At 30.7% G+C, this 16,270-nt stretch overlaps 1 protein-coding gene across 1 annotated transcript in view; it reads left to right on the forward strand.

Annotated features, from left to right (window-relative positions):
* Window positions 1-12,300, forward strand: part of LOC118193926 (eukaryotic translation initiation factor 4E type 3-like) — a 77,258-nt gene extending 64,958 nt beyond the window's left edge. The window contains exon 6 of the mRNA XM_035365087.2: window positions 2,388-12,300. Coding sequence (XP_035220978.1) covers window positions 2,388-2,437 — 50 coding nt within the window. The 3' untranslated portion in view covers window positions 2,438-12,300. The remainder of the gene's footprint in view (window positions 1-2,387) is intronic.
* Window positions 12,301-16,270: the final 3,970 nt, after the last annotated feature.

The following is a 16,270-nucleotide window of genomic DNA, read 5'->3' on the forward strand; positions in this document are numbered from 1 at the left end:
GTGAGAGGATTCTCAGTTTTGTTGAGAAAACGAGGACTAAATTTAGATCTAATACTAGTGATGACACATTAGAAAAACTTTTATTAGCGAAAGCAGGCCTACGTGGCAATTGCTGTGAACAAAATTATGAAGTTTCTTTCTTAAAGAAAGCAAAATCTGACACTGTTCATAACATTTGTACGAAAACTGATTAAAGTGTCTTTTTTTTTTTTTCATAAACGATGCAAGTAATGAAAATGTTTTTTATGTATAAGGTATTTTTGTTTTGCTTGCATTTAAGAATTAGTTACTATTTAAAGTTAATTCATTATTAAAACTATATTTTTATCATTTAAAAAGTCTTTTTAACATTGTGAAAAATCTCCTGATTTTTGAGTGTCGTAGGTTGGCAAATATGATAAAGTAAACCTTGGGTAATAACTTTCAAATATTTTAAAGTTTTTGGAATAATTGACTCAGGTTTAATTTTGCAGCTGCTAGCAATAATTTAACTGCAAAATGTATATTTTTGATTTGTGGAACTGCAAGTCAATAACTTCTTTTTTTATGTGCTTTTCTCCCTTACATACAATTTTTTTTTTTTTTTTTTATTTCTTGTTATATATATTCTCTGGCATTTTCTTCAGAATATTCTTAGTTTTTATTGGCACTGAGAAGTGTTGACAAGGTCTTTAGTGTTCATTGAAAGACAAGTTCTTTATGGCCCTGAAAACTTGCTTTGGTAGATAAACTTTGTCATTAATAAATGCCAACAATTCTTTGGGAAACTGTTGCCATTACCATGTCTATATTGACAGCTTCTTTACTCAGCTTCATGTTCAAGTGAGTGAGAGTGAGCCTTACAATGCTAGCTAGTAATAATTAGCTGTAAATGTTTCTTCCTCTTTCACCATATTTACCATCAAATCTTCTGAGAGCATAAGGTTTTTACTGTATAATATCAGAGGCATGACATGCTAATATTGATTTTCCATGCACACTAATATTTCTAAAAGTAGGAAATACCAGCCTTTTAGGGGCATTTAGATTATCTCAAAGTTCTAAGAATGAAGGAGATAGCAAGAGATGTTAAATTTCTAAAGAAAGCAGAACTTGCTATAATTATAATATATAACCAGATTAGACGCAATTAATTCAACATTATACCTTTAGCTGCAAAATAGTCTTCTTCATGCTACACCCTCCCTCCCCAAATATTATTTTAGGTTATATATCAACTTTTCGTTAAAGTCATCACTTAACAAATACATGGAATATGATGACCGAGACTTAACAATAAATCTTAATCCTAGTGATTGCTATGCTACTACTTCTTCATTAAGATGAACTATATCATTGATTGATCGTTCTCTTAAAATCATTTTGTATCAAATTTGTTGAATTTACTTTATTATCATAGTTTTTTTTTTTTTTTTTTTTTTTTTCTGTTTAGAGGCAAAGCACCACTTGCGGGTTGCGCATTGAATGGAAGCAGTAAAATTTTATTTTTTTCCCTAAAATTTTCTATATATAATAGTTAAGCTGTTTAAGTTGAATTTCCTAAATATAATATTTAGAACCCGCGGGTGGGTGCTAATATATAAATATAATATTAGCACCCGCCTGCACCAAGAAAAATTAAGAAAATTTCTACTTTTTCATTTCTTCAATTTAACACTTTCCATCCTTGACATCATCACAGCCAAAAAAAAAAAAAAGTAACCCTTTTTTTAACCAGGAAAGGGATATTTTGGAGTGCCTAAACTCATTTTTTTTTTTTAATATGAGGTTCCTCCAAATTTGACTTAAAAGCTTTAAATTTTTTAATTAAAAATTGATATTTAAGATGCAATTAGCATTAAATGAAAGAAAAATCAAAATTGGATATTAGAATTTGTCAGGTTTGAATTTGCTAAGTTTGACAATTCTTTTCAAATAGTTTGGGGGCTCGTTATATTAAAATTAGATTTTACAGGTAGACAAGAGTTTTATTTTCTAAAATACGTTCAAGCTTTTTGTTACATTTCTAGTTTAGCCATTCAAAGCTCTAGAAAAGTTTCACAGCCATTATCATTCTGATCTGAATTGTCTTTGTATTCCCATGACAAATCCCTGCCATTTTCAGCTTAAGGACCTGAAATGTCAGCCACATCCAAATTTGGTCAGTGATGGTTGTATGCTCATGATGTTTTTAGCTGTGTGTGTTTGGCTATGAGGAGCATAACATAGTAATGACAGAGTATAAATGTGCAAAATTTCCATTACTGGAATGAATGTATATTAATTACAAGGGACTAATCAACCAGTGTAAAAGTTTTTTTTTCTTTGTAATAATGCATGTATATAATATTTGTACTGAAAACGTCTATGTTTTACACTTAATAATTTTTTTTTTTTTTTTTTCCCAGCTCATTATACGCATCGTTCTTATGAAAGTGAGAAGAATCTTAAGCATTAGCTTTTGTAAATATCCAAACAGAAATGTTATTTTTTTACAGAGAAGCATTGTTAACTGCAAGGATTTATTACTCCCCTTTACGTACAAATAAAAACTATTTTCATGCATGAAATCTTTATGTTCTTGTGCAGCCTATTAAATGTTAAATTAAACTCTTGTAAAATAAATCATAAACTTGTACATTTTTACATTAATTTCTTCCAAAATTATGTAGGGCATTGTGCAATCTTTCTGTGCCTAATAATATATATTGTATGTTTTCAAGTTTATGAATATTATGGAAATGTTTTTAGTTGAAAACTAATTCAAAAATATGTTTTATGAATTTGCAATGAGCCGAGGAATAAGTTTTAAGAATGTCAGATATGTACATTTGTTAAGCTGTATTTTTTATATTAAATGTTATTTTAAGACTCAACTTGATTTTGATCATTACTTTTCAGACATACACAATGGTTAGCCTTCCATTATTTGTACTATGGATTCTGCAATTTTATTTGCAAAGTATCTGGAGTTTTATGAGAGCTTACATTTCATTTCTTGTAATAATATGATTTGTTCAGTGTTTTAATAAAATGCATATCAGTTTTTATTTTGAGAAGTGTCTCTAAAATAAATTTCTAGCTGATAGTTTGTTAATGTGCATCTGCTGTGTAGATTATCATCTGGAATGTCAACTGGCTTGTTTCTGAAAGTTTACTATTTACCAAATTTGGATTTTGAATTTTTTTATGCGATATTGTGTTAGAAAAGCGAAAAGTCTATGCTTTGTTTTATTGAAAATTGTGGAAACACGTATTCGGATGCAGAGATATTTTTGAAATTCTTCTATTTCTGTGTTATTTTTATAAAACTATTTCTAAAAATGATAGTTTTAAAATCTTACGTTCATGTCAAAGTAAAAAATTCTGTTTACATCTTCATTTTATATTTTTATAAGAGATCTGTAAAACTGACAACTGCATTTAAATGCTCATTGACTGTATTATTGACCTCTACATATAAGTTGGGAGGTTTTGGATAAACTTAATTTGCATATCTTAAAATGCGATTGCATCACAGGTTAACTCAATCTTTATACAGTCAAAAGTCGTTAATCCGGACTCGTCGGGACTTCGGCATTTCCGGATTATCGAATTTTTCGGATTATAGATCATCAGTTTAAATCTGGTAAGATGGCATGCAGAAATTATAAAATTAAAAATATGAAACCGTAATTTATGAAATAAAGAACAATTATGATATAAAGGGTATCAAAATTTACAAAAAAAAAAGCTTAATATTATTTGTTTACTTTATTAAACATTTCTTTCAATGTAAGTTGTTTAAGTTGCATCGTTTTATGTGATAATACTTTCTCTTTAATTCTATAAACAGACATAATTTCTTCTTCAGTTACAAAGTTCCGCTGTTAAAGTCCTATAATTGCTGTGTCGAGAATACCGACTAATTTGTCAATCGAAATTTTTTCGTTTTCAATAACCTCTGTATTACTTTCTTCTTTATCAGAAGCGAATTATAATGACGAGGAATTTGATTTAAATCATATCAAAGACGGAGTACATCAGGATGAAATACTACATTTAGTAAGGAATTATAAGCCAAATAAAATAAAAACATCTGCCCTGAAGATAAGGATAGTGCTGACAGATTAACTTCCAAATCATTGTGCGCCGTGGCGTTTTGGCATCCCCCCACCTCCCAGGCCGCAGAGCAGCGTGAAATTGATAAACAGATTTCGGAATGTTTGAGGAACAAAGGGTATGCCTTTATCCATTTCTTGCAGCAATTCCACTTTTTGTTTAATGGACTTCTAAACATACTTTTGCTTTGTAGATCCCTTACATAATAGTAAATACATATCGGAAATTCTAGTTGACATAATCAAAAGTTCAAGCTTACTTTTATAAAATTGCTCTAACAGTCTGCAAAAAGTAATAAGCCGGATTCAATTCGAAGATTAAGGAACAACGCAATCTGCAACATTAACTGAATTAGATAATTTTAACTTAGCTTATACCGTCCATTATACATTAAATGTACAAGCATAAATGTATTACGCACATGCATATTCACAGCCGTAAAAGTCTTACGCGCATGCATCAACGCGACGCATGCGCAGAAAGTTTGTAGCTTTGATGTCCGGATTATAGATCATTCTGAATTATGGGTGTCCGAATTAACGACTTTTGACTGTATTATTCTAAAGAAATGTCAAAAATTTCTAAAGAAAAATCAGTGTAACTTTTAATTTGTTGTGAGATGAAAATGCAAATAAACTTATGATATTTTGGGATAGTTTGGGAAATGCAAATAAATGAAGTATTTTTTATTTGAATTAACATTTATTGTTGATATCTCCAGAATGTATAATTAGTCAAAAAGCTGATTTTAACTACTAAGTGGTTTAATAATTAAGTTTATGAAAAATTTAGTAAACAGTTGACCCATGAAGTATGCAGTGGTTAAGGGCGTCAACATACTGCAAAATTCAAAATCCATGTATGTAAAAAATAGATTAATATATAATATGTTCATTTATGTATATTATATGCTGCATTCTTACTGTAAGTTAAGTTAGAGTTTTTTTTTTTAAATGTTTCCTGTGAAGGAAAATAATAGGAAAGAGAAAATACTTTTGGAATGTTGTTCTGTATACATCCATGCCATAAGTTTAGGTCATCTGTTTTCCAATATGAATTATCTGTCTGTTAGCACAATATGTTAATATTGTTATATTGGTTACAAATTATTGTATGTGCTATGTTTGTTATTCTCTAGACACAAAAAATTAAATATTAGTAAAAGCTAGTGTATATATCAGGCAATTAAACTCTTTCTGAAATAGCATGACTTTTCTGTGCTTCTTAGAAGCAATGCCAGAATAACCAGCTGCATTTCATATGGAAATTAAGTTATTTAAGATTTGCTTTGTTACAAAATGTGTTTAGGAACAAACTAAATAAACCAACCAAGAACTGTAAAAGATCACCTTTTATTACAATAGTTCATTGCATTGAATGATGAATTATTTCAGGCAGAGATGACCAGGATCATATAGTATGTTTTAAGCAGATATTCATGTGGCATTAATTCAGCTCAATATTAGTATAATTTGGCTAAGAACCTATTTTAGTGGTATCGTGTGCTATAGTGCATCTTTTTATGTATGTTTTTATTACATATGTTTTCATTGCCAGTGACATAATTTGAGATTTCGAAGTGCATGTGGGGGCAAATTAAAAACTTTAATGGTGTTCTTTGTGGGATAATAGGTGATAAAGCTCATAGATATCTAACTTATATAAGTTTTTTTTTTTCTTTAAATATTTGTAGACCAGTTAATTTGTCTGATAGTTTTTTAAGTTTCTGTAAATTTCCCTAAATCTTTATATTTATTGGAACAGGGTTCGTAGCGGTCCTTACAAGTGCTTATAAGTCCTTATATTTGAAAATAAAATATAAAGGCCCTTATAGGTGCTTACTTTTTCTTTAAAGCTCTTATTTTTTTATTTTGTTTTTAGTGCTTATTTTTTGCTTTTAGCGCTTTTTTTTTAATGAACGTGCATTTTTTTCCCGTACCGAAGCCGAAACTAAATAAACAACTTTTCTTCCTTATATGCAATGTCAGATGGTGAATCATACTCCCGGAAATTGCTTTTCCCCCCTTTCTCTGCATTACCGTAACCTATGGTGCGCACGAGAGTACAGACAGGTGCACGTCGTTCTATTGGTCAAAGAATTGTGAAAATGGTAGAAAATTCCGTTACATTCGGTATTCTTTTCCTCCCACCCAAATACATAGTGGTTTTCCCCATGTGTAACGTGTATACGAGCCAGTTTCTCTTAGAAAGTCCTCCTCGAAGGCACCCCTCCCATTAGGCAGATAGCCCTAGTGTGCTTTGCCATAATTACATAATTAAATACACCAACACCCACCCAAATACTACACACGTTTGAATTTCTATCAAGATTTTAATAATTTGCATTCTCGTTCCGCGTGGTCAGTTCATATTCGTGTTTATTATGATCGTTATGCTTATATTATGAGTATATGCATGAATATTTATAATCATATAGTTGCAGTAACTGCTGAAGTATAGATAAACTTCCAAAAATGCATGTGTTTTTACACAGATTAGCTTTCTAGGGAATAATATTCGGAATGGCTTAAATAAAAGGAAGGTAATCGAATAGTCAAAATAATTTCTTTCCCCCCCAATACATTATACAGTACGGAGGTTGGGAGGTTCTCCACTTTCTCCTCAAAATCTCTAATATTGAAGCAGCGGATTCCCCCCCCCCCCCAACTGTCCAATCTGGATTGAATAGGACTAAAAGTTTTTGCGGTCTACGCAACTTAAGCGAAGATTGATTCTATTCCAGAAATTTAACGCAGTCTGTTGAAAATTAGAATCAGAAACACCCCAAATTAGTAAGTCTCTTTCTTTTCCTTTATTTAGTTCTTTATTCTCCGAATACTGGCAGCTGTTGATTCCGATTGCGTAATATCACGTGGAAGAATTACGCCGCATGTATTGCGCAATAACATTTGCGGTATTTTGCAGAGATAATTCATTTTGATGTTCCGTCTGAGATTTGTTTATGAACACTTAAAAGAGTTTTTCTGTGCTTTTTAAGTAGAATATTTCTCAGTTCCGTTGGTCTGTTTTTATATGATGCACATATCGAAATGTCAAAATCATTTATTTAGCCGAGAAATCTAAAGAACGGCTACTATCTCCCCCCACTCCTCTTTTTCCAGTTACTATCCAGAATATTTGGCAATTTCCGAGTATGCGGGTTAGTTAAGCTTTTACTGTTAAAGGAGACTGCATGAAGGAATTTCCCTTCTTCTGATTTCAGAAATGTGCCTCTTTTTTACTTAAATTACTTTGCTTGGAATATATGTTAAGGGAAAACAGTTATGCAGTGAAAATTTAAAAATTGTTCAGAATTTTGATTTAAGTTAAATTATTTAAATATTAATATGAGTGGAAAAATAAATTGTATTTTTTATTTGGTGCCAAACAAATACAATTTATATGGCTTATTATTATTTATTTTCTATATTTTGAACTGATTTCTTCATTAAATCTTGTAATATAGTTTAGTTTTGCATAGTTTTTTTTTTCTTCTCATTGTAAACTAATTCTGTAAATTGAACTGTCATTTAAAATTAAAAAAAAAAGGTTAATTGTTTTCCATGGTTGAGGTAATGCTCATTTTCTTAATAAATATTGCATTGCTTATATTTGAAATTACAAGTCTAATTTTTCTCTTAAGGTTATGCAGTTGTGTATAATATAATTAGACAGGTGCTTATTTTTCCTTAAAATGTGCTTGAAAAGTGTTTGTAGGTGCTTATTTTTTTTAACTAAAATGTGGCTATGAACCCTGTGGAAATAGTCGTATTAATATATTTCTTGGAAAAAGTCATATGAGGGAAACTGCTGAATTAAAACTTGCATAATTCAAAAGTCAACTGTATTAGGCTTTTCAGTTTGCTTGTAAGATTTATATGTATGTTACAAGCAAAAGGTTTCAATTTAGAATAGAGATAATGATTTATATTTTCAACTTATCTTGATATTCAACTATACATCGAATGTCTGAATTTTGCCTTTAGGTTCAAGGCAAGATTAAACCATATTTTTATTACCGTTCTTAAAAAGTTGGCTAAAACGTTAGTGTTCACACTTGCTGTTCCTTGTGTTTTACAATTATTTGCATTCAAGCTATATGTTGAATATTTAATATAGAAGTGTGTCTGAAATTTATTTTAAATCTTCTCTCTTTTAACATTTGCTTGTATTTCTCATAAAATTTGCGCTATTATTGATAGCTATTAAAATGTAAATATATGTATAATATATATATGTACACTATTAATATTTCTGCAATGAAAGTAAAGATTTAAGTTCAACTTGAAACTTTGCATGCAATCTAAATACTGTCAAAAATAATGTATGATAAATTTCCACAAACTAGAAATAGAAAGAAATGTTGGAAATGTTCATTCTAACATTGTATGATCGTAACTTCATTCACTAAAGCGTGTAGATTTTCATTATACAAGTGTCCTAAAAATAGTTTGTTTCCTTTTGCAAAAGTCTGCATTAGCATTAAACATTTTGTGCAATTGTTGATTTGACTGAGATTTTTTATAAACACCTGAAAAAGTCCATATAATAGTATATGACTAATCAGTTTATAGTAAATTCAAAACTTTGTGGCAATTACTGAGTAATCTTATTAAAATGAAGAGGAGTAGTGAAAATTTTTTCACTGCATTTGTGTAGTCATGACTTATATGTAGCATTCAAGATTTGTAAGAATCTAGGATAAAGAAGTTCTGTAAACAGTTTCAGCTTAAATTTACATAAATGTTTTAAAATATGTCATAAATTGATTAAAATCTGGAATTCAGGTGGCAGTAATTAGTAAAATATTGAAATAACCATATGGTTAGAGAATGGCCATTATTTTTGTTGCTGTGTGAAACTGATGCAGTTAGCATAAGATATTCCCACTCTGCAAAAAAATTAAAGTATTATCCTGTAGATTTTTTTTAAGTGCTGGATTATTAAAATTTCGATGCCCAAACTGAAAATCATTACAAATTTTGCTTATGTAATTTTCACTGAAATTTCAAGAACTCTCTTTAATGAAAGCCATATCATAATTTTCAAAGAATATATTGTGCTTAAAAATGGTTGTGTCCAACTTGCTGCAGGCATCATATAAAGAAAACGAGAAATGACTGAAGGAGTTGTAGCTGACATGACTACTTATTGTTATAAATGTTAATAAATTGAACATGTCCCTTTTAAGACCAAGCAACTGATACATGATATTTGAAAAACAAATAGTAGAATGGAAAATTTAAAACTGAAATTCTTGCATTTGTGCATTAAAAGTGATAACCAACCTGAAGCTGGAGCTCTATCAGGAGAAAGTCGTGCAACTTGAAAAATTTATGGCATTGATTGTTAATTTATCAGAAAATTGAGAAAATATTTCAGAAAGAACTACTGCATTTTGGTACATTGGCTAGTCTTGATATGCAGCTTAACTGCAAACTTGAAATATGTAAAATTGTATTCAGATATACAGCGTTAAAGAAAATATATTTTAGCTGACCTATCTAAGGAAAAATTTCTAGCCATTTGTGGACATTCCATGTTCATAAGAGTCTTTGTCTGAAAGCATATCTGTGTATGATATCTTTTTTGCATGTGTAGTATTCTAAAAATTATCAAAAATTTAAAGCACTATGGATGTGTAATACATCAGTCGCTGTTGCTTTTATGAGATTACATCAGTCGCTATTGCTTTTATAAGATTAATATATGTATTGCTATATGAAAAACAGACTTAATGTTCACATTAAAAATAATTTTTTTAATGCTTATTTCTAATAGATATCTTTTGATTAAGACACAATAACATGCAAAGAAGTACTAATTCACAAGTCAAACAACAAAAATCAGTGTTAATTTTCAAAATTTTCACAGGGCTAGTTTCGATGGATGGCAGCTGAAGATGGTGGTTCGGTAAAACCATCGAAAGTAGTCCTGTGAAAATTTTGAAAATTAACGCTGATTTTTGTTGTTTGACTTGTGAATTAGATATCTTTTGGTTTAGTTATATTGTAGTCTTTAATAATACTAAATTGTGTATGCAGCCCTAGCTGTTTTATCCATTGGTGTGGCTAGATGCTTCAAGGGTTGGGCACCCTTGAGAACTTAATCATGAAAAATTCATCACAAACTGATGTTATATTATATGCTGTGATATAGGTATTAAATGCATAGTCACTTTTAAGAATTGACTCAAAATAATTATTATTGTTATTGCATTTTGACTTGCTAACAAATAAATTTTGAAACTTTGTTAGGTGTATTTCTTTCAGGAGATTTTATTTAGTTACTCTAAATTTTATAATGTCCCATGCTTTTAGAAAAGAAAGAAAAAAAAATTTCATTTTTTAAAACTAATTTTTCAAGTCTAAAAATTGCTTTATATTGCTTTGAAAGTTATATAAATGTCAATAATTCTGACCGTTTATTGAATGTCTAATTATGTCTGCATTTCTTCCAATTTGAATACTTTCCAAACCAGCTGAATGTATTCCATGGTTTATGCCTTCATTTTTAGGTTCTGATGTTTAATTTAGAGGGTAAGAAAAACAAATTTATAACTGTTTAATTTAAACAAATGCTCTTAGGAATTTTAGCATTTTCTTAATAAAACTTCTGATATTTTTATATGTAAAGAAAGAAGGAAATATGAAATATGTTACAGATGGAAAAATGTATTGTGTATATTTGTTTGATTATACATGTAGAATTATTTGTGTGTTGAAACATATTTTAGTGCCTTATTCACCATCTCTTTGTATTAAAGAGGGCAGAAGTAAGAGTGTTGCAGCTGAAATTTTCCTGTATTTAAGTAGAATGATTCATGTTTTGGAAAATAACTTTCAAGTTATTTATTACTTTCCTTCATTGGCTGCTGTTGCTGAAATCAAAATTTCATCCGTATTCCTGATTTATGTTATTACTCTATATAATTATTTAGTTTCAGTATGTTTAAAACAATCTGTTTCACAGCAGTGACAGAAGAAAATTGTGTGTAATACACTCTGTTCTGATTTTAAAGAAGTATAAAATTATACTGTAGAAAGGATGTTTTCCTTTAAAATTAATAATTATAATGCAAATAACATGAAGGAATATTGACTGTAGCTTGCAGTACAGTCTAGACAATCAAAACAGAGCAGCAGAGGTTAAAAAAAAAAAGTTTTTTTTTTTTTTCTCATTTATCCAGTCACTGGCATTTTTAGCATTTACAGCATCTGTTTAATGTAATGTAAAATAAAATTATAACATGTGACTTATAACTGAATTTTTATTTAGTAGTTTATTTCTTCACAGGCTGATGTCACATACTCATGTAAGAGTCTTAAACAAATATCTCTTTCCTTTCTATTTCATAATATGATTAATTATCAAATTAAGATATTATTTGTAGTTCATATATCTTTGTACAGCAGTTTCATAATTTGTGTACATGTATGTATAAGCAGAGGTAAGCATATATTATATATAGAAGTGAGATTAAAAATGCAAAAGTAAGTGTTTTTTTTTTCCTTTTGTATTAAAAAAGTTTTAGACATATAAAAATAAGTATGTTGTTTTACCTAAAAATGGAATGAAATTATTCGTCTCATAAGCAGTAGAGGAGTGAGTTAGCAATTACTCCCAAAGCCAAAACTAAAGTGTAACTCTGTAGATCATAGATCTGTAGAATATTTGGAAAAGTAGGATGCACTGAATAAAAGTCCATATATATTCTTAAACACTAAACTGAGAATAATTTATAATATATTTCATTCCACACTTTTCTCCCTGTAGCCATTTGTTATACCACCACCAAAATTGCTATTTTTTCCTTCACATGACCCTTGTATTTATAAACCTTGAGGGAAGGGGTGATGAAATTTTTAAAATTTATGGTATTTGGTTAATGTATAACAAGAACAGAGATGACATTACTTAATTTTTAGGCACTTTAGTGAACTAATTTGCGGCTAATATAAAGTAAAGTATTTTTAATGCACACTGAAAACTAATCAAGCATTTTAGTTCAGATAAATGAGTTTCACTTTCTGTTTTCAGCTGAAAGTGAATGCATTGTTAGTTTTCAATCTGGTGATGTTAGTGTTGAAAAGTTTTGTTTTTTAATCTCTCCAAATTTGTGATGTGTATGCAGCATTTGTAAGAATTACTTGAGTGTTCTCAATATTATGCTGGTTAATTAATTTTCTGTGGTATGTTATAAAGTGTCATTAAAATGCAGTAAGTCTTTTCATTTCTACTTAAGTTAGCAACATGAATCTTCTGACACTGACCATATTCATCTAATGATCGCTTAACCTACTATATTTAATTTTCATGCAGTTATGAGTTAACTTTTATGCTATCATTCCCATTTATAGTTTGAGCGTTCTACATCAGTTGCCTACTACATTTTACCATCGTAAGCAAAAATGCATAAATTAAGTTTACATTCACCACAGTTAAGTTCAGTTAATGCTTTGGTAACCTGAAATGTAACCAACTTTTAAATTTCTTTATCAAAAGTTAGGATATAGTCACATTTGTTATTGGATTGTTTTAAGGAAAAAAACTTGTTCTGCACCAAACGTATGCTTTTTTATTCAAAATTTATCTGTCTAATAATAGCTATTATTTCATTTCACATTTAAATTATGTGTAAAACTGCATATTTTTCTGAATAAGTTAGTAAAATTTATATATTTTCATTTTTGTTGTAATTGTGTTTTATTTTGTGTAATATGCTCAATATGACATGAATAACATACTTTGCTTCTTCATTCAACATCTTCAGCAAACTTCTCGAGTTCAGTATAAGCGTTTATTGGAAATCTGGTATAAATGTATTTGAATATTAAAACTGCACAAATAATTCCACTTTCCAAGTTCACTTTTCTTGATAATATGTTTTGTCTGTTTTTGAAATGTTCGAGTTTCTTAACACAACTGGATATATTTACCTGTATGTGTATTTATGTTTTTTGCTTACTGTTAACAGGGGGAATATGCACAATTGTTTATCCAACTTATAACAACTTTTCCAGAAGACTTCGTAATAAAATAAAATTACTAGTTAATGAAGAGGCTAGTAGCTGACATAAGGAGTTCCCTACCTCCTAAAAACATAGTTTTGGTGTAATAACATATATTCTGACGTATGTCCTCTTCTTTATATTTAATATTGGTATATTTAATTACTGAAATTTGAGCATTTAAATCCTGCTAACTCTTTACTTTGCGAATTATGAAAATTGGCTTAAAGAAAGATAATATTGTATTGAGTTTAGTGCAAGATAGCTGCTCCAAAAATAAATGTAATAAAGTTAGTGTAGCAGGTATGCCCTCTCCAAACCAGTAAAAGTTTAGTAATGCTAAGAACACTTGAGGTTAATCAGGGTTATATTTTTCTCTGTTTGAGGCAATCATCTCATTTGAAAAAGTGAGACTAATTCAACCAACCATTGCCCAAGTACATGCTCAAAAATTTCAAAAAAGTCGATAAGTAAATAAACCAATGAGTTAGCAAAGAAGAAAAAAAAAATTGCATATCTTCGAATCAGGTGAAGATGATATGAAAAAAGAATGGTATCTGGAGACAGTAGTAGCACTCTAGAAGAATCTTGCACTGATTTTGTAGGCTGAAACCAAGGCATGGGCAAAAATAAATCTGAGAATGAAATTTTAGTTATTGTTATGTAAATGTCTGCAAGTTATTCATTAGCTGAGTTAGTAAGAAGAAGGAAGAAACCAAGCATGGCCTGTTTTTTTAAAACATTTTCTAAGGAAATAGTAAAAGTGGGTCACAGTGATGTAATAATTATATCTGAGTAAAGGTGCAGGAAACTAGGGAAATAAATGGTCTGAATCGCACATTATTGGGATTATTTTGTAAATGAGAAAACAGGCTGATTCGCGTCAGTGAATTGAAATAGATGAGTAAAATTTGGAGGATTTTAAGTTCTAAAAGCTATTCATTCCAAATTTTATGTGTAATTAAGCTTTTAAACACTATTGGTATTTTTTGAAATATCGAACTTTCCGAATATAAGCCAAACGTGCTTTTTTTCATCTAATGTTTACTAAAATTCAAAACGTGTACGTAAGCCGAAAATAAAACGCCAACCGCCAATGACGATAGTTTTAATTACTAGTAACTCAGTTGTATGCTAGCACACTTATTCCATTCATTTTGTTTTTATGCAGTCTTATCTTGCTAGTCTTATATTTTGTCTAAAAGATGAGCTGGGAGAGAAAATCTAATGTGGCAAATTTCACACGGTCGCATTTGCTGAAGATTGTAACAGCAGTATGGCTGCTTGACAGTTCTCCGTAAATGAAACAAATTCAAGAGTGGAAAAAGCTGGGCGCTAATTTCGCCAACAGATTTTTCATTTTGACAATGACGCAAAAAACCGGCATTTTAAACAATTCTGAAAATAAAACAACTCATTTCATTTAAAATTAATTCTTTTAATAAATGTAAGAAATAAGGTGCGATATTTAGAGATTTATCACCTGCGTTCAACTAACGGAAAAATATTTGCGAGATTAGCGGATCTGTATATAAGCCGACCCCCGTAGTTTAGCTTCAGGGAATTTCCAAAAATATACAAGGAAGTTAGAATATAACCTCCTTGGAAATATACAGAAAAAACTAGGACATTTTCTAACAATGTTTTAGCTTGTGTTGTTTATATAAGCGTGTTTTGTTATTTTGAAGGAGATCATACTACATAATTTCGTGAATCTCATTTCAGTAAAATATTAAGAATTTTTAATGTACTGCACTGAATTTTTTTTAAATGGATTGGAGGTAAAAAAAATTATACTTTTTTAAAATTGCTGGTACTCAACATTTTCGTGAGCACGTGTGTGTGTGATTATGGCAAAGCCTCGAAGGGAAACTGTCTCGTATACACGTTACACATGGGGAAAACCACGAAAACGCCCATGCAGCCAGCCCGTTTGCGGGATTCGAACCTCGGACCGAACTACCAGTGTTCAGCGACTTTACCGCTCGGCCGCTTTTCGTGAGCACGAGTTTCCCGAAAGGGCTTCAGCGCGATCGATGGGTTAAACTTGCCCTGGCATAAAGGAAATTTTTATCTTTTTGCTTCAATAGAAAGCATGTTTTGGTGTTTTTCAATGGTTTAAATTGAGTATTAAGTGCTGATTTCTCTTTCACATGGCTTGGTACATTTGCGAAAGGAACTGTTTATATTTAGAGTACCATTTGTTTGTAGCAGTGCTAAATATCCTCGTCCTACGAAAGCCCGATTAAGACAGTCAGAGACCTCCAACACTTGCATTGTTTTTGTAAGGGACTAATAAGATTATGAGAGATGAAATTTGTATAAGAGAAATATAGTTAAGAAGTTAAGGAACAGCATGTTTTTGAAGGCTCACCATTCCAAAAGTGTCGGTAACATTCAAATTCACAGTTTATATGCATGACAGTAACGAAGTTTAAGGACATATTTGCAAAAACGATAACTACCACTTTTATTTTATGGAAATGAATACTTATATAAGAGAAAAAATTCTAAAATTGAAATTTTTGTTCACGAGTGTTGATCTTCAGTTGTTATTACAGTTTCGTTGACAATATTCAGGAGAGTGTATCAGTGTCCAAGAGAAGTCGTTTACCTGGATTCGTTGAGGTGGCGGGCGATCGGGTAAAAGGAAATGTGTATGTCACAAGCTGATTCTGCTAGACGTCCCAATGTGGTCCACCGACCGTGGAATCTGTTTGAAACCGAGGATTCTGTGGCTAGAGGACATGTTACAGGCTGACAAAGCGTTACGACACCTAATGGAGACCATTATTTAGCTCTTTCGGCCCGAAAGAAGAGTAACATTACTGTGCATCAGCTCATGGCAGATTATTTAGTGGTTACAGGAATAAGAATCTCAGCTACTACAGTGCTCAGACGCCTGCACAATATTGATCTGTATGCAAGAAGACCAGTTGTTTGTGTCCCCTTGACCCGAGGACACAGAGGTGTCCGTTTAAGTTTGGCAAGAGAACATGTCTCCTGGACCAGTCAGTCAACAATTACTAGTAATGGGCGTCTGCTTTCTTCACAGACGAGTCTATGTTCACATTGGAGAGTGATTCAGGTCGTCCTGATCTGGAGGAAACAACGCACCAGATACAACCAATCCCACATTGTGGAAAGACACAGTTAGAGGTGGTGGAATAATGGTTTGG

Source organism: Stegodyphus dumicola, chromosome X1 (assembly GCF_044657685.1).
Source record: "Stegodyphus dumicola isolate Sdum_Otavi_A_Nest chromosome X1, ASM4465768v1".
NCBI classification, from domain to species: Eukaryota; Metazoa; Arthropoda; class Arachnida; order Araneae; family Eresidae; genus Stegodyphus; species Stegodyphus dumicola.